General features: G+C 66.0%; 12 protein-coding genes across 12 annotated transcripts; 7 read left to right on the top strand and 5 right to left on the bottom strand.

Moving 5' to 3' along the window:
• Positions 1 to 58: 58 nt before the first annotated feature.
• Positions 59 to 616, top strand: MICPUN_98519 (predicted protein; the record flags this gene model as incomplete). The annotated part of the gene is made up of 1 exon (XM_002507407.1): positions 59 to 616. The coding sequence occupies one exon, from the start codon at positions 59 to 61 to the stop codon at positions 614 to 616; it is 558 nt and encodes a 185-aa protein (XP_002507453.1).
• Positions 617 to 686: 70 nt separating this feature from the next.
• On the bottom strand, positions 687 to 1,539 carry MICPUN_107463 (predicted protein). The gene is made up of 2 exons (XM_002507016.1): positions 1,478 to 1,539; positions 687 to 1,336 (listed from the first exon to the last, which is right to left on the bottom strand). Exons 1-2 carry the CDS (start codon positions 1,498 to 1,500, stop codon positions 784 to 786), a joined length of 576 nt encoding a protein of 191 aa, XP_002507062.1. The 5' UTR covers positions 1,501 to 1,539; the 3' UTR covers positions 687 to 783.
• A 1,260-nt stretch (positions 1,540 to 2,799) lies between these two features.
• Positions 2,800 to 3,402, top strand: MICPUN_77913 (predicted protein; the record flags this gene model as incomplete). The annotated part of the gene is made up of 2 exons (XM_002507406.1): positions 2,800 to 3,128; positions 3,195 to 3,402. 2 exons carry the CDS (start codon positions 2,800 to 2,802, stop codon positions 3,400 to 3,402), a joined length of 537 nt encoding a protein of 178 aa, XP_002507452.1.
• Positions 3,403 to 3,551: 149 nt separating this feature from the next.
• On the top strand, positions 3,552 to 5,066 carry MICPUN_107462 (predicted protein). Its single transcript, XM_002507405.1, has 2 exons — positions 3,552 to 4,851; positions 4,921 to 5,066. The coding sequence occupies exons 1-2, from the start codon at positions 3,742 to 3,744 to the stop codon at positions 4,996 to 4,998; spliced, it is 1,188 nt and encodes a 395-aa protein (XP_002507451.1). The 5' UTR covers positions 3,552 to 3,741; the 3' UTR covers positions 4,999 to 5,066.
• Positions 5,042 to 6,054, bottom strand: MICPUN_107461 (ATP-binding cassette superfamily). The gene has a single exon (XM_002507015.1). The coding sequence runs from the start codon at positions 6,006 to 6,008 to the stop codon at positions 5,115 to 5,117; it is 894 nt and encodes a 297-aa protein (XP_002507061.1). The 5' UTR covers positions 6,009 to 6,054; the 3' UTR covers positions 5,042 to 5,114.
• Positions 6,055 to 6,249: 195 nt separating this feature from the next.
• MICPUN_107460 (predicted protein) lies at positions 6,250 to 7,137 on the top strand. Its single transcript, XM_002507404.1, has one exon. It carries the CDS (start codon positions 6,276 to 6,278, stop codon positions 7,074 to 7,076), a length of 801 nt encoding a protein of 266 aa, XP_002507450.1. The 5' UTR covers positions 6,250 to 6,275; the 3' UTR covers positions 7,077 to 7,137.
• A 45-nt stretch (positions 7,138 to 7,182) lies between these two features.
• Positions 7,183 to 8,721, bottom strand: MICPUN_98515 (predicted protein; the record flags this gene model as incomplete). Its single annotated transcript, XM_002507014.1, has 1 exon — positions 7,183 to 8,721. One exon carries the CDS (start codon positions 8,719 to 8,721, stop codon positions 7,183 to 7,185), a length of 1,539 nt encoding a protein of 512 aa, XP_002507060.1.
• Positions 8,722 to 9,051: 330 nt separating this feature from the next.
• On the top strand, positions 9,052 to 10,341 carry IFT57 (intraflagellar transport protein 57; the record flags this gene model as incomplete). Its single annotated transcript, XM_002507403.1, has 2 exons — positions 9,052 to 9,576; positions 9,640 to 10,341. 2 exons carry the CDS (start codon positions 9,052 to 9,054, stop codon positions 10,339 to 10,341), a joined length of 1,227 nt encoding a protein of 408 aa, XP_002507449.1.
• A 94-nt stretch (positions 10,342 to 10,435) lies between these two features.
• MICPUN_77912 (predicted protein) lies at positions 10,436 to 13,246 on the bottom strand (the record flags this gene model as incomplete). Its single annotated transcript, XM_002507013.1, has 2 exons — positions 10,436 to 11,033; positions 11,178 to 13,246. The coding sequence occupies 2 exons, from the start codon at positions 13,244 to 13,246 to the stop codon at positions 10,436 to 10,438; spliced, it is 2,667 nt and encodes an 888-aa protein (XP_002507059.1).
• Positions 13,247 to 15,545: 2,299 nt separating this feature from the next.
• MICPUN_54867 (predicted protein) lies at positions 15,546 to 17,360 on the top strand (the record flags this gene model as incomplete). Its single annotated transcript, XM_002507402.1, has 3 exons — positions 15,546 to 15,725; positions 15,814 to 16,069; positions 16,342 to 17,360. 3 exons carry the CDS (start codon positions 15,546 to 15,548, stop codon positions 17,358 to 17,360), a joined length of 1,455 nt encoding a protein of 484 aa, XP_002507448.1.
• Positions 17,361 to 17,549: 189 nt separating this feature from the next.
• On the bottom strand, positions 17,550 to 18,939 carry MICPUN_107458 (predicted protein). The gene has a single exon (XM_002507012.1). The coding sequence runs from the start codon at positions 18,917 to 18,919 to the stop codon at positions 18,173 to 18,175; it is 747 nt and encodes a 248-aa protein (XP_002507058.1). The 5' UTR covers positions 18,920 to 18,939; the 3' UTR covers positions 17,550 to 18,172.
• A 522-nt stretch (positions 18,940 to 19,461) lies between these two features.
• MICPUN_54865 (predicted protein) lies at positions 19,462 to 21,618 on the top strand (the record flags this gene model as incomplete). The annotated part of the gene is made up of 1 exon (XM_002507401.1): positions 19,462 to 21,618. One exon carries the CDS (start codon positions 19,462 to 19,464, stop codon positions 21,316 to 21,318), a length of 1,857 nt encoding a protein of 618 aa, XP_002507447.1. The 3' UTR covers positions 21,319 to 21,618.
• Between the last annotated feature and the right edge of the window lie 1,620 nt (positions 21,619 to 23,238).

Below are 23,238 nucleotides of genomic sequence, written 5' to 3'. Positions count from 1 at the left end.
ACTGAAGTGCTTGGTCCTTCCTGGGGTTTGTCACAGACTTCCGAGCACGGGGTTCGAGATGTCAACTCCTCCTCCTCCTCTCCCCCCAGGCTGCGAACTCGCGAATCGCGCCGTGCAGCACGACGAAAACGGCGAGTGGCAGCTCGCGATAGAGTGCTACGTTCGCGCGGCCGATGAGATTGAGGCCTTCTTGAACTCTGGCCAACCCGTGCCGCCCAACGTCGATTTTGCACACCACGTCGCAGCTTACCGCACCAGAGCTTCGGAGCTCATGCAGGATTACTCGCAAGAGATCGCCGCTCAGCCGGGGAATAACTCGGCGGCGGCATCTGTGAGCGCCACCGCGAGCTCGATGTTCCAAAAGTTTAAATCCACCGCTGCGAAAGCCGCGAGCAAGACCAAGGAAACAGCGATTATCGTGGGGAACACTGCAAAGTCAGCCGCAAACTCCGCCTACACCGCGGCGGGCACGAGGGGAACATTCGCAAACAAGGTCGCCGACGGCGTGGCGGTGGGTCTCGGTCGTGGGTTCGGGTGGGCGTTTGGTCAGAACGCGGCGTACGCGGTGTCGGATGCCCTGTTTCCAGCGCCGCTTCGCAGGCGAAGGTGGTGCTGACCGGGCGGCTCGACGACGGGTTCGCATCGGCAAAAACTGCATCGTCGAGCGGCGTCGCACTCTCGTGTTTCGTATCAATGATGTTTTGATGTATCGAATAATGTAATAGACGGGTACTCCGAGCACGGAGCGCCCCGAGCGCCCCGAGCGCCCTCGCGTCCGCAACCTCACAGCAGCTTCTTTCGCTGGAAGAACTGGTTGAGAAACATAACCTGCCACACGCACAGACCCACGCAGACCACCAGCGTCATGATGCTCAGCCACGTCACCCTCGAGTTCGTCGCCTCGTTCAGATCCCGCAGCTCCGCCTCCTTCCGTCGCAGCCAGAGCATCGTCTCGTGCGTGTCCCTCAGATCAGCCTCCAGCCTTCGGAGCGAATCGGCCACTTTGTTCACGTGCTTCCCCTGCGCGATCTTCTCGTAGTCCATGACTGCCACCCCGGTCTTCCAGTCGAGCCGCACCTTGTGGTGCTTCAGATCCGCGGGATCGTCCACCGTGGTCTTGTAGAAACACGCCTTATGATCGCCCTCGGTCTTCGTGGTGAACGCGTAGGACCCGCGGTGGGTGTCGCTGTTGTTCCAGATGGAACCGCCGTCCGGGTCGTAGAGGCGGATGTTGATGTGGGTGCGATCGGGGGTCTCGTAGGAGAACATCACGAGCGTCTTGCGCTTGAGCTCTTCCTGAACGCACTTCATGTTACCCTCCGGCGATGACGCGCCCCTGCGGATGAAGAACACGGGTGTGGGGTACGATGGGTACGCGTCAGTGGAAAGCCGCGCGGATCTCGGCTTGGGGGAATCAATCCCGAGGAGGTTGATCGTCGATGGGGCGCGGGTGGTCGGGGGCCTGGCGCGTGCGTACCTGTCGACGAGGTCGAATTCCATGCCCCGCGCCACGGTGAGCGCGGCGAGCAGCGCCGTGATCGCGAACGCGGTGCGCGCGCGCATCCTTCCTCGCGGCTGTGTCGCGCCGGTGTGATCAATCACCCCCGCGCCCCCGTCACGTGCCCTCCTCACCTCCCTGGAGCCAGCTGGCATCCGTCCGCCTGGCGCGAAATGTCAAACTCGGCAGCGCCCGGGGGCGCCCCGGGGAGGATGGCGGCGCCGTCGTCGTACGAGGGATGGGCGCACGCCGTCAAGCCGACGATCGAGTCTCGCCTCGCGGACGCCGAGGCCGAGCTCGCGTTCCTGCGCGCCGACAACGGACGCGTCGCGCGCGAGAACGCGCGGCTGAGGGGCCAGTGCGAGCGACTGAGCGCGGAGGTGGCGATGCTGTCCGAAGACCCCGAGGCGCACGCTCGGCAGCTCAGGCGGGGGCTGATGGGCGCGCGGCGACGCGATGGAAGCGACGTCGACCTCGCATCCACCGCGGACGCGGCGGCGCGCGACCGGCCGCCGCGCGCTTCGCGCGAGGATCGGCAGCTGAGCCTCTTCCTCACCGACGGCAAAGGCGCGCTGACCGAACGGAAAGTCCCGGGGATCGTGAGCGCCCCGCCCGGCGTCCTGCAGTTCGGGGTGGTCCAGGCGGAGGTCACGTCGACCGGTTTCGTCGGCTTGCGCCCTCTGGGAACCAACGACGCCGTAAACACCGCCCCAACCTCGTCATCGTCCGTGTCCACCAAGATGAAATCACTCATGAAGGGTGTCCTCGCGGGTGGAACCGCCGTCGCCTTCGGAGCCGACGGCGCGAGGGACGAACCGGAGGCGACACCGACACCGACACCGGACCCGGCCGACGACGCGTCGACGCGATCGTCGTACGAGATCGTGTGGAAAGACACAGCTGGCGGGGGTAAAGACACAGCTGTGTCCGGAACGCTTCGAAGGCTGGCGTTTGAATGCGACGCCAACGCGTTCGAGTACGTCAGGGAACAGATCAAGTCGTGGTCCGCGTCTGCGATGGCGGGATCCGTCGACACGTGGCGGCACAGGCGCGCGGGATCCAACCTGACGATCGACCTGCACGACGGAGACGCCTGCGGGGCGGAGAACGTCGGTGACGAAGAAAACGAAGGAAACAAAGGCGAAAGAGCCGCCGGGGCGGAACGCGCCGGGGCGGAGGAAGCACCCGAAGGCGACGGGGGCGGTCGGTCCGGCGAAAAGGGATCGACGACGCCGCCACCGCCGCACAAACACAAACAAAACGGCGAATTCTTCCCCGTCGTCGACGGCGCCGACGCGGACATGTCGGACGAGAGCGCGGGCTGCATCTCGCCCGCGCTGGCTCGCGCGTTGTCCGGAGCGCTTCCGGCTCGGCTCCGGAACTCCACGTGGCGGCTTCGGTACTCCACCAGACGCGACGGGACGTCGCTGCGGACGATGTACCGCGCCGCGGGTGGCGCGCGGGTCGGGGAGCACAGGTGCGAGGAGAGCGTGCTGCTGGTTCGGACGTCTCGGGGCGAGCGTTTCGGCGCGTTCACCACCGAGCACTGGCGCGTGGCGCCGAGGTATTACGGCACCGGGGAGTCGTTCGTGTTCGTGTTGGTACCCGGCGTTGAAGAAGGGGCCGGGGGGTCGAACGGCGGTACGGAGGTCGCGGGTTCGAATCCGGCGGCGGGCGGCGGCGGCGGCGGCGCGAGGGTGTTTCCGTGGACGCAGAGGAACGACTACTTCGTCTTTGGCAGGAACGAGTGCGCGGCGGTGGGCGGAGGCGCGGGTTTCGCGCTGTGGTTGGACGAGGAGCTGGCGAGGGGAAACAGCGCTCGGTCCGACACCTTCGGGAACGATCCGCTGAGCTCGGAGCACGAGTTCGACGTGGCGTGCGTCGAGCTGTGGACGTTCGAGTGACGCGCGTGGACGTCTACGGCGCTTCGGCGAGTCACCTCGTTTTTTAACGCCAAACATTTGACAAGACGCTTGTAACTCTTAACGTCCGAGAGAATTTCCTCGTTGTCCGTGACGAGACCACAGCCGAGCGCGCAGACACGGGATATGTTACGAAAGCTCGCTTGCTCGATGTTACCCGCCAAGCGGCAGAGGACGTCCACCTCGTCGCCGCTGGCACCGGGAAACGCGACCTCGGATGCGCGGCCCCTGCAACCCGCGCGTGCAGATCGCGACTCTTCAGCTCCCGACGCAGATCTGGTCGTGGAGCCCGAAGAGCTCTTGTGCTCCATCACGCGGACCATGTTCCGCGACCCGGTTGTGGTGGTCGAATCGGGGCATACGTACGAGAGGAGCGCCGTCCTGTCGCACTTCCGGTGCAACGGGGCCAAGGACCCGCTCACGGGTCGCAACCTGAGCAGCACGAAGGTGATGACGAACTGGGTGGTGAGACAGATTGTTCGGGGTTGGCTGGACAGGCACCCGGGCGTGACGCCCGACGGGTGGGACAGTCGCGAGCTTCTGGAGCCGTCGGAAGATGACGGGACGCGACTATTCGATGGCGAGAGTGACGTCGGAGTGCTCCGGATATGGCGTGCGATGTGCCCTGCACTGCAGGAGAGGTGGCCGGAGGACGAGCAACCGGAGGATTGGGAAGGGGTGACGATGGAAAACGGCCGGGTGGTGAAGCTCGAGTTGGAAAGGTTTGGCCTGACCGGAGCAGTGCCCGCTGAGGTTGGGCGCCTGAGCGCGCTAAAGACATTAGAACTCTGGCAAAATCGGCTGACGAGCGTGCCGGCGGAGATCGGGCAGCTCACCTCGTTGGAGAGGTTGCGCCTCCACAACAATCATCTGACGAGCGTGCCGGCGGAGATCGGGCAGCTCACGTCGCTGAAGGTGTTGGGCCTCGGCGGCAATCAGCTGACGAGCCTGCCGGCGGAGATCGGGCGGCTCACGTCGCTGCAGGAGTTGTGGCTCAACGGCAACCAGCTGACGAGCCTGCTGGCGGAGATCGGACAGCTCACGGCGCTGGAGAAGTTGCACCTCAGCCGCAATCAGCTGACGAGGGTGCCGGTGGAGATCGGGCAGCTCACGGCGCTGAGGGAGTTGTACCTCCAACACAATCAGCTGACGAGCGTGCCGGCTGAGGTCGGGCAGCACAGGTCGCTGAAGGTGTTGAGCCTCTACAACAATCAGCTGACGAGCGTGCCGGCGGAGATCGGACAGCTCGGGTGGTTGAAGGTGTTGTACCTCCACAACAATCAGCTGACGAGCGTGCCGGCGGAGATCGGGCAGCTCACGTCGCTGCAGGAGTTGTTCCTCTACAACAACCAGCTGACGAGGGTGCCGGCGGAGATCGGACAGCTCAGGTCGCTGGAGAGGTTGGACCTCAACCGCAATCAGCTGACGAGGGTGCCGGCGGAGATCGGACAGCTCAGGTCGCTGACGGGGTTGTACCTCAAGGACAACAAGCTGACGAGCCTGCCGGCTGCGTTATGCAAGCTCAGAGCGACATGTTGCATTGTGCGTCTTGATAACAGAGTTACGGTGGACGAGTGATTGCTGCCCTTCTCAGGGTAGGCGCGGCGTGCGATAGGAGATTGTAAGTACCTTCGAAGGTAACACTTTGTGAACAATGCCTCGGCTGTCGTCTCTCCTCGCGTCCACGGATCGAATCACGCCGCGAGCGCCTCGAAGCCTCCCTCCTCCAGCTTCCGCGCGATGGACACGTCGCCCGTCTGGACGATCTTTCCCTTCTGCATGACGTGAACAAAGTCCGGGTGGATAGCGTCGAGAAGCCTCTGGTAGTGGGTGATGAGCAGCAAACCCTTGTCCCCATCCTTGAGGACGTTCACCGCGGCGGCGACGTCTCGAAGCGCGTCGACGTCCAACCCGGAGTCGATCTCGTCGAGGATGGACATCTCGCTCTCCATGACCGCCAGCTGGAGTATCTCGTTGCGCTTCTTCTCGCCCCCGGAGAAGCCCTCGTTGACGTTCCTGGCCAGGAACGAGGGGTCCATGTTGAGCTGGTCCAGTTTCGGGGTTAGAAATCCGTAAAACTCGAGCGGGTCGAGCTCGGGCTCGCCGCGCGCCTTTCGCCGCTCGTTGCACATCATGCGGAGGAAGTCGGTGTTGGAGACGCCCGGGACCTCGATCGGGGACTGGAACGAGAGGAACAGCCCGGCGCGCGCGCGCTCCTCGGGCTCCATCGCGAACAGATCCTGCCCCCGGAACGTCGCGGTGCCGCCGGTGACCTCGTAGGACGGGTGGCCCACGAGAACCTTGGTGAACGTGGACTTGCCGCTGCCGTTCTTGCCCATGATGGCGTGCGTCTCTCCCTCCTTGATCGTCAGCGTCACGCCACGCAGGATCTCCTCGCCCGTCTCCGCGACCTTCGCGCTGAGGTCCTTCACCTCGAGCAACACGTCGCCCTTGGCGGCCCTGACGGTGAGACGCGCGCTCGCCGATCGGACGCGCGGCGCGCCGCCGCGCCTGGTGAGCTCGGGGGCGACGCGAGAGCGCCTCGGGGCGAGAGACGCCTGGACGCCGACGACGGTGTGCGCGGCCATCGTGGTCCGTGAGCGGGCGACAGACGGTGGTGCGTTCGTCGCTCGCGTTCCGTGTGCGCCGGGCGACGATTGTCGGCGGGGTTGCGTTGTGGATAGACCGAGGTGCCGCGTCCGACCGTATTTTGCGGGTTCGATGAACCGTCGAAATCTCCGTATAAATGAGGTCGGTTGCAACCATCGCGGGCGATGACTTGGCAGGCGCTCGAGCCTCGCCCATCGGCAGTCCCAGGGCCGGTCGCATCGACGACGAGCGCAGAGGGCGCGGCCATGTCGGCGCCGGCGAAGACTACCGCGCGCGTCCTCGCGTTCTCGGCGCGCCGGTCGAATGGCGAGACGCGTCGCCCGCGCGCCCCGACACGCGCGACGCCAGCCTCCTCCTCATCGACCTCCTCGTCCGATGGCGAGGTCCCGCGGCGCGCCGCGCTCCTCGCGCCCGGCGTCCTCGCCGCCGCGGCGGCGGCGTCCGTCTCGGCCCCGCCCACCGCCCGAGCCGCGCTCGACCCGACGTCCTCGCTCACGCGCCGCGGCATGGCCAAGTTCGTCCAGAACGACGTCGAGGGATCCATCGCCGACTTCGACCTCGTCGTCCAGAACGCGCCGAGGATGGAACCTTACATGTGGCAGCGCGGCTTGTCGCTGTACTACGCCGAGCGGTACGAGGACGGCGCCGCGCAGTTCCGCAAAGACGTCGCCGTCAACCCCAACGACACCGAGGAGGCCATATGGGCCTTCCTCTGCGACGCTCGCGATCCGAAAATCGGGTTTTCACGAGCGCGTTTGATGCGCGTTGGTCCCGACCCGAGGCGGTACATGCGAGCCGCGTACGACCTGTTCAACGCCGGCGACGCCGCATCGGACGTCGCGCTCGAGGACGTCGCGTCGCTCGGCCCCGTCGACGAGTTTTACTCGCTCCTGTACCGGGGGCTCTGGAGGGAGGCGGCTGGGGACGTCGCGGGCGCGAGAGATTTGATCGTTGAAGCGACGCGGACGCAGTATGCGAACCGATCGGGGGATTACATGGCGGCGCTGGCGCTCGTGCACTGCAAGCGAAGGGGATGGGCGACGTGATGAGAAGTACGTTAGGTTGTACGTTGCGAGTATTAAGTGTTATATTATATTATACGAAGGTATTATATCGCGGTACCGCTTAGAGCGCCGGATGTTACTTCGATCGTCACACGCCGACGGAGAGGTGAAACCGGCACGCGAGCCCGCCGTTCGCTGCGCCGCCCCCCCCCGACGACGCCTCGGGCTTGAGGGCGGTGGGCTCGAGCGCCGCCGCGGCGAGGATGGCGTTTGAAGGCCACCTCCCGCCGCCGCCGCCGTCCAGCGCGCACGTGAGCTCGTTGTGGAACTCCGCGTACGGCGCCAGCGCGAGGGGCATGTCCAGCAGAAACACGAACCTTCCCCGAGGGTGGTCCTTCGCGAACTGGCACAGCTCCGGGAGCTGACGAAGCGCCTCGCGAGGGACGCGGACGACCCTGAGTGGGGACGGGCGCGACGAGGGACCTGCAGAGGGATCGCGCGACCCGACGACGCCCGCCGAGGGGTCGTCGTTTGATGATACCCCCAAACACGCGCCGAGCGAGGACATCAGGAGCCAGCGCTTGCCCGCGCCCGCGGCGCCGTGCACGAGGACGTGCCCCGCACTTTCGTCCCCGGATGCGAAGGCGGTGAAGTGCGAGACGAGCGTCGCGTGCGCGGCTTCGTCTTTGGCGCGCGGCGCGGTGCGCCACGCCACTCCGTTGACGCAAAATCCATTCGCGTTCGACGAGCTCGACGAATCCGAAGATTTGAAAGCCGAGTCCGGGTCGACGTCGCGGGTCGCGCCCCGTTTGGGGTTGTGCCACGTCAGCACGTTCCCCAACGCCGGTTCCCCCACGCCGTGCGCCCGCCAGTGATTCATGAGGTGCGGGTCGAGCGCGTCCGACCACTTCCAACTCTCGGCGACGGCGTTTCTCGTCGACGCACACAGCTGTACACTCGCCGGGCGCGTGAAACGTTCCCCCTCGGCACCCCCCTCGGCACCCCCCTCGGCACCCCCCTCGGCACCCTCCTCTCGCACCCCCAACGCGGACGCCGCGGCGACCCAGGACGCCGGTTGCTTCCGCGCCGGGCTCGCCGCCGCCGCCAGCCGTTCGCACCACTTCAAGATTGTAGCCTCGGACACGCAGATCCTCTGGAGGAGCTCCAGGTCGGCGGCCACGGCGGCGACGTCCACCGGCGCGACGTCCGCCGGGTTCGCGCCGGCCGCGACCGCGACCGCGACCGGGTTCCCCCGCCCGGCGATGATCTCGTCGAGCACGACGTCCGCGAACGACGCCTTGCCCGAACGCCGCAGCGATCGGAAAAACTCGCCGTACGCGACGAAGAGCTTGTTGGGTCCAGCCTTGAGCGAGATCTGCTGCAGCAGCGCGAGGTACGCCTGCGCGCACTCGTGTCGCAGCGGATCCTGCAGGAACAGGACGCTGGCGGCGTCCTCGATGAGCGCGAGAGCCTCTTGGTCCCCGCGCGACGTGTCCTCGTCCCTGTCGGATAGGTTGAACCCGATGGCCCTCGTCACGATCCCATCCGTGGACGCGCGGCGGGCGGCGGGGTGGAGGGATCGGCGCGCGGCGGCGGATGGGGTCGCCGTCGACGCGGGCGGGGCGGTGCGACGCGGATGCACCCGATGCGACGCGGACGCGAGGTGGGCGGTCGCGCGGGTCGCCATGGCTCCCACGACGTGTCTCGTCGTGTGACGGACGATCCGATGACCACGACGATGAGCTTTTGTGCCGAGCGAGGGGCGAGTTGACCGTTCTTTTTCGCTCATTCGTCTCTTCGGCGTACATCGCGACGCGCGCCTCACCATCCATCGGTGGGCTCGAGTCGTCTTCCGCGATCGCATCCGCCGTCGAACGAGTCCGGCGTCGGTCGTTTGATGAGCGTCCTGAGGGACTCGGGCGAGCGCGAGAACAGGAACCGAGGCCCGAGCAGCGCCGGATCTCCATCTTCGACCCGGAAGAAGAGCGACGCCGGAACCGGCGGGGGCGTCGCCGTCATGGCTGACGACGGGGAGCTCACCGTGGAGCTCGCGGTGGAGCCCGAGGTGGGCATGGAGCTCTGCCTCGAGAAGCTCAAGATGCTCCGATACGAGCGCGACTTTCTGACGTCGCGACGGCCCCCGTGGCCGCCGTGCACGCGGACGCACTTCGCCGTCCCGACCCCGGGGCAGAACACCAACGAGCTCTTCCATCACTTCACCTCGCTCTGCGCGCACCTGCTGACGCTGTGCGGACGCAGGTTCAGACCCCCCGACCAGTTCGACGATCCCAACGCCACGTGCGCGGCCATCTTCGCCGAGCTCAAGGCGTGCGGCTTCGCCACCCCCTCGTTCGCGCCGGGGAAGCTGCGGCACGGTCACGGCCGCGAGTGCGTCGGGGTCCTAAACGGCTTGTGCGATTTGGCGATGGCGCGACACTACCAACACGGGTTATCGCGGCCGGTGTACCCGCGGGCGGGGGATGCCGAGGGAGGGGATGCCGTCATGAGCGACCTCGCCGCGAGCGATCCCTCCTCCGCGCTCGTCGGCGGCGGCGAGGGCGACGGCGATCCGAATCGTTCGGACGACGACGACGACGACGAGGAGGAGGAATACGCGGTGGCCTCAGCGCTGGATCGCGACGCCCCCCTGGACGCGTCCCTGAAGAAGGTGCTGCGCAAGACGGAGGAGGAGATCGAGGAGAGACGGGCGATCGAATCCGCGGTGGACGCGAGGGAATGGCGCGTGGAACTCGAGCGAGTCGCGGCCAAACTCAAAGCCGTGTCGAAGGAGGCGGATGCCAAGGATTGGCGCTCCAACCTGGACGCGTGCCGCAAGGCGCACGCGGCGGTGTGCGCCAAGTTCCCTGACGTTCGCGTGGCGCTGGACCGCGTGGGGCGCGAGTGTAAGGAGGTGGTGGACAAGATTGAAACTCGCGAGTCGTACGTCAACGCCCGGATGGAGCCGAGGTCGGACGAGTACAAGTCGACGGTGGTCGCGTTGGAGTCGGCGCAAAAGGAGTACGACGAGGGGAACGAGCGCGTCAGTTCTCTGACGAACGAGCTGGCGAGGATCGGCGAGCGTCTGGAGCGCGCCAAGGGGGAGATGGCGAGCAAAGGGGACGAGGTGAGCGACGCGACTCCGTTGACCAAACTGCGAGACGTCGTGGACAAGATGAACGAGGAGATGCGGACGATGGAGGTTAAGATCGCGATCGCGAGAAACGCGCTGGGGCACGCGAGCATGAGGAGGGCGGCGAGTGGTGGGACGGGTCGCGCGGGCGCCGCGGCGGCGGCGGCGGCGCTCTGAGAATCGACGACGCTCGACGCTCGTTCGTTTAGGTACCTTCGCGTGAAATAATTATTTCCCGAAAAAGGAGATTTTCCGTTTGAGATTCGACGGCTCACGAGTACACGCTGTTCGGGTTCGTCGGCGCCGCCGTCGCCGGTTCGGTGTTGAGCAGCTGCAGGATCGCCTCCACGACAGGCCCGCCGCTGGCGAACACGTCCTCGTCCGGTCGCTCGATCTTGTCCCGCAGCACGCCGTCCAGCCTGGCCCGAATCTCCTTCAGCAGCACGCCCACGCGAGCGGGAGCCTTGAACGTGGCCCACCTGTCAAGCGACAGCGTTCCCTCGGCGTGTCGCACCTCGATCTTACCTCCGAAGAGTAACAGTTGATAGGGCGTCACCGTGGAGCAGTCTCGGACGTACACACCCGTGGTTTGGACGCGCTCGTGATACACGAGCCACCGCGAGCCGAATCGCTTGGCGCCGTAGTTGACCGAGCTCGGGTGCACCTGCAACATCTCCTCCTTTCCCTCGTCCGACAGGTAGTGGAGTTTGGGCGGCGCCGAGGGCTTGTGCGGTGTCCCCACCTTGACGAGGTTCGGATACAGTCCCGCGACGAGGACCGCCTTGACGAGCCGGGTGTTGTTCGAGTTGCGATTCGCGTCGAGCCAAATCGGGTCATCCGGCGGAGGAGCCCCGCGCCGACCCCAGCGCCTCGGGTCGAAAGACCGACTCGGAGCCGACTCGGAGCCGACCGCGGGAGGAGGCGGGAGGGCGGGGGCGTCGACGCCGGCGGCGCCGCGGGGCGCGGGTATGGTTTTCACCCCTCTCGCCCCTCGTCCGCCGCGATTTTTAGACTTGCCGTCGGTCCCGAGGAACCCCGCCTCGTGGAGCAACTGAGCGAACTGAGCTCTGAGGTCCGCGATGCCCTCTAAGGTCCTGAAGCTGAGAAAGTTATCGCGAGTGAACGCCATCTCCGCGCCTTTTCCCAGCGCCCTCGCGTCCAGCCACGCGTTGAACGCGTTCAAATTCGTCAGGTGATCGCTCTGATCCTCGGCGAACATTCGCTTGGCGGCGTCGGCGTCCTCGCGCTTGTCCAACGGCGCGACGAACGGCGACCGTCCGCCCAACACCGCGGCGATCGTCAGCACGGGGCCGAGGCACCCGAGGACGGCGCCGTAAAGGAGCATCTTGCCCACCCTGACGTCGACCGGCAACGACGCCAGGTGCTGGCCCAGGCTCGTGAGGTTCTCCTTTTCGTCGAGCGCTCCGATTTGTCGCAGCGTCTTAATCGCCGACTTGATCGAGTCCTCCTCGGGGGGCTCCAGCGCCTTGCCGAGGAAACCGGCGATGCCCCCGGACATTCTCTGGAGCTGGATCTGGAGGCAGAGGCCCTCCAGGGGCACGCGCTTGATCTCCGGCATGGTGTGCTCGTCGAAAACCTCGTCGTGCATCTGTCTGGTGTACACCCGGAAGCATCGACCCGGCCGGACCCTCCCCGCTCGACCCCTCCGCTGTTTCGCGCTGGCTCGGGACACCCACCGCTCGAGAAGGAGCTGCATGCGGGTGTTCGGATCGTACCCGTTCTCCTTGCACTTGCCGCTGTCCACGACGTACACGACGTCGTCGATGGTGATGGAAGTCTCGGCGATGTTCGTGGCGATGACGATTTTGCGAGTGTCGCCCGGCGGGTGCTCGAAAATCGTCCGTTGCTCCGCCGTGCTCAGCGTGCTGTGCAGGCCTATGAGGTATTTGCCGTTACCGGTGGCTGCGCGAACGGTGGGGTTCGTGCCGAGGCTTTCGTGCAGCTTGGAAATCTCCGCGAGGCCGGGCATGAACACCAAAATCGCGCCGGGTTCCATCGAAGCACACACGTGCTCCACGAGCCTCGTCACGAGATCGTAGTCAATCACGGACTGGTCAATCGCCCTCAGCGCGTCGCACACCGACGGGAGGTACCCGCGACGGCTCAGTGCCGCGATGAACTCGGCCTCGCGCGCGGGGTGTGGACGATGCGAGGCACCCGCCGTTTTGTCCCCGTCTCTTTTGTCCCCGTTTGTCCCCGAGTTGCCCTTTGAGTTGCGCATGCAATCAGATCCGCGGTCGGGAACGTAGCCAGTCACCTGCAGGATATCCTCCAGGTAATGTTCCTGCACGGGATGCGTGAAGCCCGGGATGGTCGCCACCGCGGCGCCCGCAAAGTAGGCGCCGAACGCGGCGGCGTTCAGCGTCGCCGACATCAGGACGACCCGCAGCGTGGGCCTGTGCGGGAGCACGTCCCTCAGCAGGACGAGCAAAAAGTCTGAATCGAGCGATCGCTCGTGAACCTCGTCGACGATGACGTGCGACACCCCCGCGAGCAGCGGATCTTCCGCCAGCCTTCGGAGCAGCACGCCGGTGGTGACGAACAGGATCCTGGTCGACTCGGACGCGACGCTCTCCAGACGAATCTTGTACCCGACGGTGGTACCCTTGGCGCCGAGTTTTTCGCCTCGCTCCTGCGCCACTCGCGACGCCACGGACGTGGCGGAGATGCGCCTCGGCTGCGTGCAAATCAAACTGCACCGGCCGCCCTCGTTCCGCGCGATGGCGTCGTCCAGTATGAACTGCGGCAGCTGGGTCGTCTTGCCGCACCCAGTCTCTCCGGCGACGATCACGACCTGGTTGGCGCGAACCGCTTCTAAGAGTTCCTCGCGTTTGGACCACGCGGGCAGTCGCTTACGCTGCGCGTAAATACCCGCGTCGAAATCGAACCGTTCCGATGCGCCGCGTTTCCCCTGGTCGGCGGCGCCGGGCGCTCCCGACTCGTCCGGGCGGCGTCGTCCCTCCGTCGAGAGGGAACCCTCCTGTTCGCGCCTCGTCAGCTCCCTCAGCAGCCGCTCGCTCTCCGCGGCGACTTTAGGGTCGGTCGCGGCTCGAGCCTCCATCTCCGCGACGCGCGCCGCAGCCTTTTCGGTCCGTTCTGAAGCTTCCCTCGCAGCCTCTTCCGCGGCGAGCGCGTCTCTGCGTTTCGCGGCTGCCGACTGTTCCAACGCGGCGACGCGACGAGATTCAATCGCGACGGCGCGTTCCTCCGGCGTACGCTGATTGGTCGTCGAAGGTCTCGCGAACGATGTACCCTCTTCGTGGGTGCGTTCGTCGGCGCTCAGACGAACCGCGCCCATCGCGTCGCGAACACGTCGCTCGCCCGCTCGATCCGATTCCTCGCCGATTCCATCGCCGCTTAATTCGTCTGCGTTCGAATCGTAACCGTCGATCGTTGAATATCCTTTTCGGACTCGCTCGCGCGCCGCCTCGACGGCGACGGCAACCTCGCCCCCCTCGCACCACTCCAGCAAGTCCGCCAGGAACGGCCGTCCGCACAACTCCGTCGCCGCGTGTTTGCACAGCGCCGCGTTCACCGCGGCGCACTCCTCGAACCGCAGCGCCGGGTGCGCAAACGCGATGGTGTTCGGGAGCTCAAACGGGTACAGGTGGGATTCGTTTAGGTCAATCTCCAAACTTCCGGCGTACTCGCGCGAGCCGAGCTGAACCACCCCGCCGACGTCGAAGGAGAGGACGCATCGCAGCTGCGCGGGGGAGTACCCGCGCGGGGCGTGCTTGGGACGGGGCAGCGACGCGAGCTCGTCGCGTTGCGCCGTTCGGAGAATATCCGCAATTTGCGATTCGCTCAAGTCGTCGCCGGCGCCTGCGTCGGATAGCGCCGCCCTCGCCGATGCGAGCGCGTCGGCGCGCGACGGACCGAGCGCGGCGCAGAGCTCGCGCAGCGCCGTCGCGCCGTCGCCGTCGGCGGCGCGGGATGCGGCGAGGGCGACGTTTGGGCCGAAGCCGGCGACGCGTAGCTGCGCGGCGAGCCGAGCGATGGGCGAGTCGGGTTCCTCGAGTGAGTCGTCCAACGTTTCGGCGCCCGTCGTCTCGCCAGCTGTGCCCGCCGCGCCCCGCCGCTTCGCTCCCCCCTTTGCGCCCCCTCCCTTGGCCGCCGCTCGTTTCATGCGCTGGAGCTGCGCCTCTTCCCGGAACTGCGCCGGGAGCGCGTCGTCGTCGCAGTTCAGGATGAGCCAGTCCAGCGCCCGGGTGGTCCGCCTGCGCCTCTGCTCGTTGAACGCCTCGGCGCGATCGCGCTCGGCATCCACCGCCGGGGCGGTCGCCTTCATCGCGGCGGCGACCGCGTTTGCCCCGAAGCCTTTCTTCTCGAGCTGCGCCCACGTCTTGCGCTCGACGTCCTCGGGGTCCACGTCGACGCGGATGTCGACGTCGACGGGCGGCGGCGCGGTGGCGGGCGAGACGCGGGAGCCCTTCGATCGGCCCGGGGTGTGGGCACCCGGGTCGGAGGATGCGTTGGGTCCGCGCGCGAGGAGGAGACCCTGCACGAGCTCCTGGTTGAGCGCCGTCATCGCGACGACCTCGTGGGTATCCCCGCCGCCGCGCCCGCCGCCGCCCCTGCCGCCGCCCCTGCCGCCGCGCCCGCCGCCGCCGCGCCCGCCGCCGCCGGAACCCTGACGCTCGGCGTTGCGAGCGGCGCGCGCGCGGTCCTTCTCGGCGCGCAACTTGGCGTTCTTGAGCTTCACCGCCGCCATCTCGCCCTGGCCCGCCTGGTGACCGCCGCCGCCGGTGCGCCGACCACCCCCGCGATTAGGTCCCGCGCCGGAGCCCATCGCGCCCTCGTTCGGGTCCCCCGCGCGGCGCGCGGCGCCTCGTCCGGATGCGACGTAAAGTCGCAGAAACGACACCTTCGTGGCTGGACGCTGCTAATCTTCACCGCAGTTGTGGACTGCAAGAAGCTGACTGCAAGCCTCTTTTTAATCAGAGTCATCCGCGAATCGTACATGATGTCAGTTGCGAAGGATACGGTATTTGCCGTTAAGAAGGTTCGGAAACGTTTCTCAATATAAATCACGTTTTTCCCTTCGAGAAATTATCGAAATTATGGGACCGAACCGTCAACTCGAATCAGCGTCCCGAGGTTTCCTTTCCTCGTCAGGCGTCTGCCGGTTTTCGGTCGCCGGTGGTTGGCCCCGCGTCGTCACAACGAGGCGACGCATCGCGCGACGTCGACGACCCCGAGGAACATCCCGTCGCGCCTTCGTCGACCGTCTGATCATCCGAGGGACCGTCCGCGCGGGACCGATACGCATCGCGCGCGGCTTCCACGCGCGTTCGACGGCCCGCAACCGTCGGCTCGACGCACCTCGGCTCGTATCGACCGAGGTTGCGCAAATGGATCCGATGGCGCTGCTGCAGTACCAGTTCCTGATGGCCAAGGCTGCGGAGTACCGAGCCATCGCCGCGAGGCAGGCGATGATCGCGAACGCGCGCTTGGGGGGGTTTCCGACGTTCGACCCCTCATCGACGACGCACCTCACGAACGTGGAGAAGGTTCGGCAGATTCGACAAACCCGTTCGGGAGTGCGAACTTTTGGTGCCCCGCCCCGCCCCCCGCCGCGCCGGTACCCGCGCCGCTCCTGACGACGCGCGCCCGGATTCACCCCGACAGGTTCGTCTCCTGCAGCAGATGCAGGCGCAGCAGATGCTCGTCCAACAGGCGCGCCCCGAGGCGTCGCACGCGCGGCTCGTCCAGCAGCCGGAACCCGCGCCTCGCGCGGGTTCCTTCGACGACTGCACCGTCGCCAGGGTGCTGCAGGATCTCAAGGAAGATTCCCCCACGCACTCGGGCGACGGCGCGCGTCTCGACCCCGACTCCGAGGACGAGGCCGCGGAGGCGTGCCGCGCCGCCAGAGAGGAGCAGAGAGGTGCGCTCGCGTCCGACCGGGATCCCGCGCGCGACCCCCACCCCAACCCCCGGTCCAAACGCGGGACGCCCCGAGACGAAAACACCATCCGCGCGCGTCCCTCCGTTGCCGATTCCGATTCAGCCGGGGGCAGACGTACAGACGTGAAAAATCTCCTCTTTTCTTCACCGCCGCCGCCCCCTCCGGGGATCGAACCTCCGACCTCCCCTCCGCCCCGAGTCCCGAGTCCCCTCTGACGCGTTCCCCGTCCCGTGTACCCCGTACGAAAACAGCCGCGCTCCTGCTCAGGTCGCATCCGGCGCATCAGTCCGCGGCGCACCCTCGCGCGTACGTCAAGCGGCACGAGTTCTGGGCGCGTCAAGCGGCCGAGTCCGGTGGGTTGGACCCCTCAGGGTTCGGTACGTCGTACGCCTCGGAGATTGAACGCGTCCTCGGGAAGAGGCGAAGGGGGCCCGGCGACGACGAGTGCGACGGGACGGACCACTCGAGCGGCGACGACGCCGACGGCTTGATTAATAATTTGAGCCGAAAAGGAAAGTCGGAGCCCGATTTCGACGCGGACCTTCGAATGAGTTCGAAAGTTCGGAGCGACGACGACGCCAAGGACGAGCTCGCCAAGGAATGGGCGGCGCTCACGACCTGGATCCGCATGAACCTCCACCAGCCGCGCACGAACAAGCGCAAGGTTCTCTTCGTGGGACACCACCCGAGGCTGCACCCGGTGCCGGGAGCGGAGGCGGCCATCGCCGAGAGCTTCGCCGAAGGAGAGGCGACGCGATGGCGCGGGCGTCTGGGTCCGAGCGGCGAGGTCATCGGCGGCGGCGACAGCAGGGGCGGGGGTTCGAATCCCGGCGGGGGCAAGCGCGCGAAGGTTTCTGACAACGGGAGCGGGGCGACGAGAAAGGGGCGAATCGACGGGGAAGATTTCGTCTTCGTCCTCAACCCCGAGATCGACTGGTCCGACGTGAACATCGACACCCGCGTTCGCATGCGAACGCTCGTGGCGGAGACGATGGACATCTTCAAACGAAAGTACGCCAAGCGCAAGGAACACGAGTGGGAGAGGAAGGTGCAAAAGTACAAGCCGCCGGGCTCGCGGGATGGACGAACGTTCAACGTGCCGCTCGGAAACGTCGTCCGGGGTATCCAGGAGACGTTCTACAGACACGAGCCGGAGGCGAGGCGCGCGGCGCTCGAGCGCGACGAAGCCGGCGCGGCACAGCTGGCGGCGGCGGCGAATATTCCGGGAACGAAGCAGCCCAAGACGCCGTCGCCGCCACGCGAGCCGTGACCGTATTCGGGATCGCGAGGCATCCGTCACTCGCCGCCCCTTCTCACGACGGTCGTACCGTCTCGGCGCGAACGAAGCCGCGCTCCGTCGCCAACGCGCGAGCCGCGACCGGGCGTCATCGCACGTCCGTCCACGCGGCGAACTCCACCCGCGGCTTTCGTTTCGTTCGTAACGGGCGAACCGACGATTCGCGTGTACACGACGATTAAAAACGACACTCGCGGCGCCGCGCGCTAACCGTCGTCGACCCCACACAGATGTAATCTGTCCCTCCTTTCGAACGCGCCGTGTCTCACGCGCCGAGCCCCCACCGTCCGCTCTTGGACGGCGTCACCTTCATCGACGTGACGGGCGACGACGGCGCAACCGCGTCGTCGTCAATCCCGCTCGCGCTACGCCCTCCTTCCCCCATTTCCCGCGCTTTTCGCCCCCCGTTCGTGCCCGTCCCCTCTCCGTTCGTCGCGGAGGAGCTTCCGGATGACGCGGACATGGAAACACCACGTGGCGGCGACGAAATCGCACCGACGTCGTCGCCCCCCCCGCGACGTCCCCCCTCTCGCATCGCGACGCCGTCGAACGTCTCCCCGCCGCCGAAGGACCCGCCGTCCACCCTGGGTAGCGCGGTCCCGGGTGCCATCCCGCACAGCCGCTCGCTCGTCTCCCACAGCGCCCGCGCCAGCCTCGGGTCCCTCGCGGGTAGCGAACACTTCGTCGCCGCGCAATCGGCGTAGTAGCACCCGGACCGGGCCAACCCGTCGGCGGTGAACCCAAACCCCTGCGAACAAAAAAACAAAACAAAACGCGGCGTCAGTCTAATTGCCCGTACACGCGGAAAAAATAAAAAATAAACGCACCGAGCCGAGGCACGCGCAGTACAACACCGTCGCCGCCGCCTGCTCCGGGGTCTTGACGAGCCCGAGTGACATCGATCTGGCGACGTCGAAGAGTAAGTCGCCGGCGCCGAAGGGAAGGTTTCTGCTCAGGTTATCCCGCAGCTCGCGACCGAACGCGCCGGGGTGCACGGCGAACGCGGCGACTGGCCTCACAGCCGTGTTCTCGTCACTGCCAGCTGTGTCACCGCCAGCTGTGTCACCGCCGAACGTGGATCCACCACCCTGATGACGTGGCACCTGCCTGAACCGTTCGTTGAGCTGCCACGCGTGCAGTATGTTCGCCAGCTTGGACTGCGCGTACGCGTTGATCGGGTCGTACCCTCGCGGGTCGTCCAGCTGCGTGAAATCGATGCCTCGGCTCGGCCCCGCCCTTCCTCGTCGAACTCTGTACGTGAAGTGGTGCATCGCGGAGGTGACGTTGACGACCCTGGCCTGGATCCCCGAGACGGCTGACGTGGCGATGAGCTCGGGGAGGAGCTCGTTGACCAGGAGGAAGTGGCCGAGGTGGTTCACCGCGAAGTGCGACTCGCGTCCCTCCGCGGTGAGCTCGAATGGGCGAAGGATGACCGCCGCGCAGTTGAGGACGCCGTGCAGGGGCAGCGCCTTGCGTCGGAAGGATCGCGCGAAGGAGCGGACGCTGTCCTGGGACGCGAGGTCGCACAGCATGACGGTGGCGTCGCCCGGGGATTTGGCGGCGGCGGACTTTGCGTCTTCGTCGTCGTTCGGGGCGCGGGGCGACGACGGCGATTGATACGGCGACGACGGGGTGTCATTCGCTCGATCGACCGTCGTCGCCGCGCCCGCGGCCGCGGCCGCGCCGTCCCGCCTGAGCTCCTCGGCGAGAGCCGATCCCCGCGCCATGCTCCTCGCCGCGATGATCACGTGCGCCCCGACGCGCACCAGCGCTCGCGCCACCTCCCGTCCCAGCGCGCCCGTCGCCCCCGTCAGCACGTAACATCGCCCGCGGAGGTCCAGCCCGCGGGTCACGTCCGCCGCGGTCGACGCGCGGTCGAACGAGCCGCTCGCGGGGTTGCGCAGCGGGTCGTCGCCGCCGCCGAAGCCCCCCCATCCGAGCGACTGGCCGAGGACCGTGCGGCACGTCACCGGGACCTCGCACGACATGCCGTCCGGTGTCGCGCGTGGCCACTCTGGGTCGTCCGCCCCTTCGTCATTTATCCTGCGTGGCCCCGTTGTCGCCTGCACATCGGATGAAGAGATTGTCATTCATCAACCGCGGCGCCGACGACGACGAGCCCGGGCGCGCGTGGCCCATGGCGACCCGCGAAAGCCGTCGATCCTCATGGAGGGCGCTCCTCCTCGTCCCGCTCCTCGTCGCGGCGCTCGTCCTCGGCGCGCCCGCCGCCGCCGACGACGACGACGACGCGGAGGAGTTCACGACGGCGCAGTTTCTCGCCCCAACCGACGGATCGCTGGTGACGTTCGACCCGTCCACCCTCTTCGGCGCCCTCGTCAACCACACCGTCGTCGTCGCCTTCACCGTGGAGTGGTGCGCGTTGTGTACGGGGTACGTGCCGGAGTTTGCGCGCGTCGCCGCCGCGTTCGCAAACGCAAACGCCACGGACGACGGCCTTACATTGCCGGGAGATGACGACGATGATGAATCCGGCGAGGCAGAGGAAACATCGCGACGACGACGACGATCCCGCCATCCCGATCCCGGATCCTCCTCCCATAAAAAACTCGTCTTCGGGACGGTCGACGCCGAGACGCACAAGCGCCTCGCCGCAACCTTCGGCGTCACCAACGCACCGTACGTCGCGCTGCTCCGCAACGACGACTGGTACGATCGCGACACCGGGGTGCCGCACGCGCCCGCTCCTCGGTTCGGCGGATATCTCGCCTTCGCGCCCACGGTGGAGTGGCTCAACGCACATTTGGGAACGGACGTGCACGCCAAACCCATCGTCGCCGACCTGAGCACGGAGACGATCGACGCGTACGTGGCTGACCCGAACGCGGACGTCTTGGTGCAGTTCTACGCGCCGTGGTGCGGGCACTGCAAACAGTTTGCCAAATTCTACCACGAGATCGGCGCGCATTTTTCGGCAGATCCGACGGTGAAGATCGCGAGGCTGGACGTGGACGCGCACCGCGCCGCGGCGGATGCGTACGGCGTCACCGGGCTCCCTTCCCTGCAGCTGTTCCCGCGCGGGTACAAGCGGCGCGGCCTGCACTTTCGGGGTTCCGAGCGAACGCCCGCGAGGATAATCTCCTTTGTCAAATCGCCGCAGGTGTACCTGGTGGACGCGACGGTGACGGACATGCCGGAGTGGGACTGCGTGCTGTGGCTGGAGAGCCGCGGGGTGTTGGGACGCGGTGAGATCAGCGGTAGGTTCGGCCTCACGCCGGAACATCTGCGGGCGTTCGAATCCGTGGCGAGGGACGGAACAAAAGGCGAAGGCGACACGGCTGACGGAAAAAACACAACTGGCGACACATCCAACACAGCTGGCGACACATCGGACGGAGGGACCACCCGTCGCGTATCGTACGACGACATCGATTCCGCCGCGGACGCCGACGACGCCGCGCGCGCGATGATCGCCGCCGCGCATTCGTGGGCCGGTCGTTCGCGTTGGCTCGAGACGATGGAGATCTTGACCTGCGTCTCGCACACCCCGGCGCTTCGTCGCACCGGGATCGGATCTTCGCCGGCGATGTGGAACTTTTTGGACAACGCGAAGCTACACGTGGAGGACCCTTCGCTGGCGGGCGACTCGGCGGACGACTCAGGGTTGGACGGGGAGGATTGGGACGACGGGGAGGATGGGGGCGCGACGGGTTTCGCCGAGGCGGTGGCCAAGGCGGAGGCGGCGGCGAAGAGGCTCGAAGACGGCGAGGACGGCAAAGAAGACGGCAAAGAAGACGGCGTAGAAGACGGATCGGCATCGTTTGACTGGCACGCGTGGGAGGAGTTCACCGCGAGACGGGTCGGGGACAGCGCGGGGGAACACCGCGAGCTCGCGACGGAGGAGTTTGACGATCCGGAGGATGGGGTGGACGAGGGACCGACAGAGACCGACGAGACGCGAGACGAGCTGTGACGAGGGCGCAGACGTGTGTGTGTGTCGTTCTATACGAAGGAACCTTACGAAGGTGACACTTGGCCGGAATTGGGATTTCCCCCGCAGGCTTCTTATTTTTCTACCTTCGTGCCTTCGTACCTTCGAAGGTACGAAGGAACCCTAGAGGCACCCGACGACCATGGAACACCACCACGCGCACGAGACCGTGGCGTGGAGGTCGGAGTCCACGAAGGTGCTGCGCCACCTCTGGGACATCCGCCCGGCTAATTTCCACCGAAAGGAGCGAGTCCTTGTGGGGGCATTACACTTAAAACCCTGAACACTTCTCAGCGGCATTCAGTCAGGACTTGACCTCGGAACTCCCGGCCTCAGGCTTCGCCTTCTCTCCTCCCCCTCTCTTCGGCCCGATGAGAGTGTCGAGCGACCTCTGCTGCTGGTCGAGCTTCACCTGCTGTTCGGTGAGCTGTTTCATCATCAGGAGCACCAGGGAGTGCGTCTCCGCCACCTTCTTCTCCATCGGCGACGCGTGGTCCTCGCGCTTGGCGTTGCCCACGCTCTGCACGATAGAATCGCAGAGGACGTCGACGTCGCCGAGCCCACGCTGCGCCTTCTTCGATCCGGAGCTGACCGCGCGCTTCGCCGTCTGATGCGATCCCTCGAGAACGCGGCGAAGCTCATCCAACTGGATGCCGGCGCCGTTGTCCCCGACAAACTCAACCGAGGTGGCCCGGAAATCGTCCTCGCCATCCGAGTCCGACTCGCCGCCGCCGGGCGCGCGGGCGGCGCCATGTCGCAAGCCGTGCTTTTCCTTGAACCTCTTGCGCTCTTTATCCTCGGCGCCGAGCAGCGCGCGCACACGCCTGAGCGCCGCATCGTCGCTCAGAAGCTTGCCCCGTGAGGTCTTGGCCTTGAGCCACTTAACGAAGAGCTGGCCCATTTCGGAGATGAAGGAATCGGAGGCGGCGCTCTCCTCCTGGACCCTCATGTAGCCGTCAGAGAGAATCGCGATGAGGAAATTGAGCAACATGAGCGTGGTGATGAAGGAGAAGGTCATGTAGAAAAGGGCACCCGCCACGGCGAGGTTGCCAGGGAGGTCGAAGAGCTCCTCGCCGACGCCGCGATCATCGCCGCTGAGAGTCCACGCAATGATGGTCTGCGCCGCCTGCGAGAGGCTGCTGAACTGGAGCAGCTTGGAGCCGAACACCACCTGACCGAGGAAAGTGTACATCAGGCAGACGATCGCGAGGAGGCTGAAGAAGTGCGCGAGCTCCTGGAAGGACTTGCCGATGGTCCTCGTCACGATGCCGAGCTTGGGCTGGAAATCCGCCGCCTTGAAGAAACGCAATAGACAGAGGAAGATGTTGATGCCGTTGAAGGTCCCGTAGATCACCTGGACCTGGATGACGGAGTTGAACTTGGAAAGCACGTTGACGGCGAACGCCCTGAGATGGTTGCCATTATCCTTGAGCTCTAAGATTCTTGCAGTCTGCTCATGCTGCGTGTCCAGGTAGACATCATACCGCTGCTCGGTGTCAAAGGTTCTCAGCTCCTCAACCTGCCACACCCACATGGCGATGCATGCGATATGCAGCGTGATGGATGACACCTCGATGTAGTTCCACACGCTGGCAAAGTAATCCATGAGATGGCCGGTCTTAAGCCACGTCTTGCCAATCTCGTAAACCTCAGTGAACATTGCCAAGAATACAAAAAGGCAGAAAAGCGCCTCAAGGAGGCGCCTGAAGTTGTACTTGTCGACTTCCGCTTTGACGTTCTTGTCGTGAAAGTAAGGCTGTGTCGTGGCGATATCTGCACTGTACTTGACCAAGATGTTGCCGCCTTGTGAGAAATCGAAGTCGACAATCAAGTTACAGAAGTACCGCAGCTCGCCGTTGTACGTCAGTACCTCCACCTTCAGATTATCGGTGTACTTGTCGA

This window comes from Micromonas commoda, chromosome 1 (assembly GCF_000090985.2).
Source record: "Micromonas commoda chromosome 1, complete sequence".
Taxonomy (NCBI): Eukaryota; Viridiplantae; Chlorophyta; class Mamiellophyceae; order Mamiellales; family Mamiellaceae; genus Micromonas; species Micromonas commoda.
This window is presented reverse-complemented; position numbering and strand designations above follow the sequence as displayed.

What these genes read in the sequence shown, in the direction of transcription:
- MICPUN_107463 (XM_002507016.1), bottom strand. Translation starts at nt 1,500, where the DNA reads ATGGAATTCGACCTCGTCGACAG. An exon ending in GAATTCGACCTCGTCGACAG is followed by an intron (nt 1,337 to 1,477) that starts GTACGCACGCGC and finishes CTTCATCCGCAG; the next exon opens with GGGCGCGTCATCGCCGGAGG.
- MICPUN_107462 (XM_002507405.1), top strand. Translation starts at nt 3,742, where the DNA reads ATGTTCCGCGACCCGGTTGTGGTGGTCGAATCGGGGCATACGTACGAG. An exon ending in ACCGCAATCAGCTGACGAGG is followed by an intron (nt 4,852 to 4,920) that starts GTGCCGGCGGAG and finishes AAGCTGACGAGC; the next exon opens with CTGCCGGCTGCGTTATGCAA.
- MICPUN_107461 (XM_002507015.1), bottom strand. Translation starts at nt 6,008, where the DNA reads ATGGCCGCGCACACCGTCGTCGGCGTCCAGGCGTCTCTCGCCCCGAGG.
- MICPUN_107460 (XM_002507404.1), top strand. Translation starts at nt 6,276, where the DNA reads ATGTCGGCGCCGGCGAAGACTACCGCGCGCGTCCTCGCGTTCTCGGCG.
- MICPUN_107458 (XM_002507012.1), bottom strand. Translation starts at nt 18,919, where the DNA reads ATGCTGTGCGACCTCGCGTCCCAGGACAGCGTCCGCTCCTTCGCGCGA.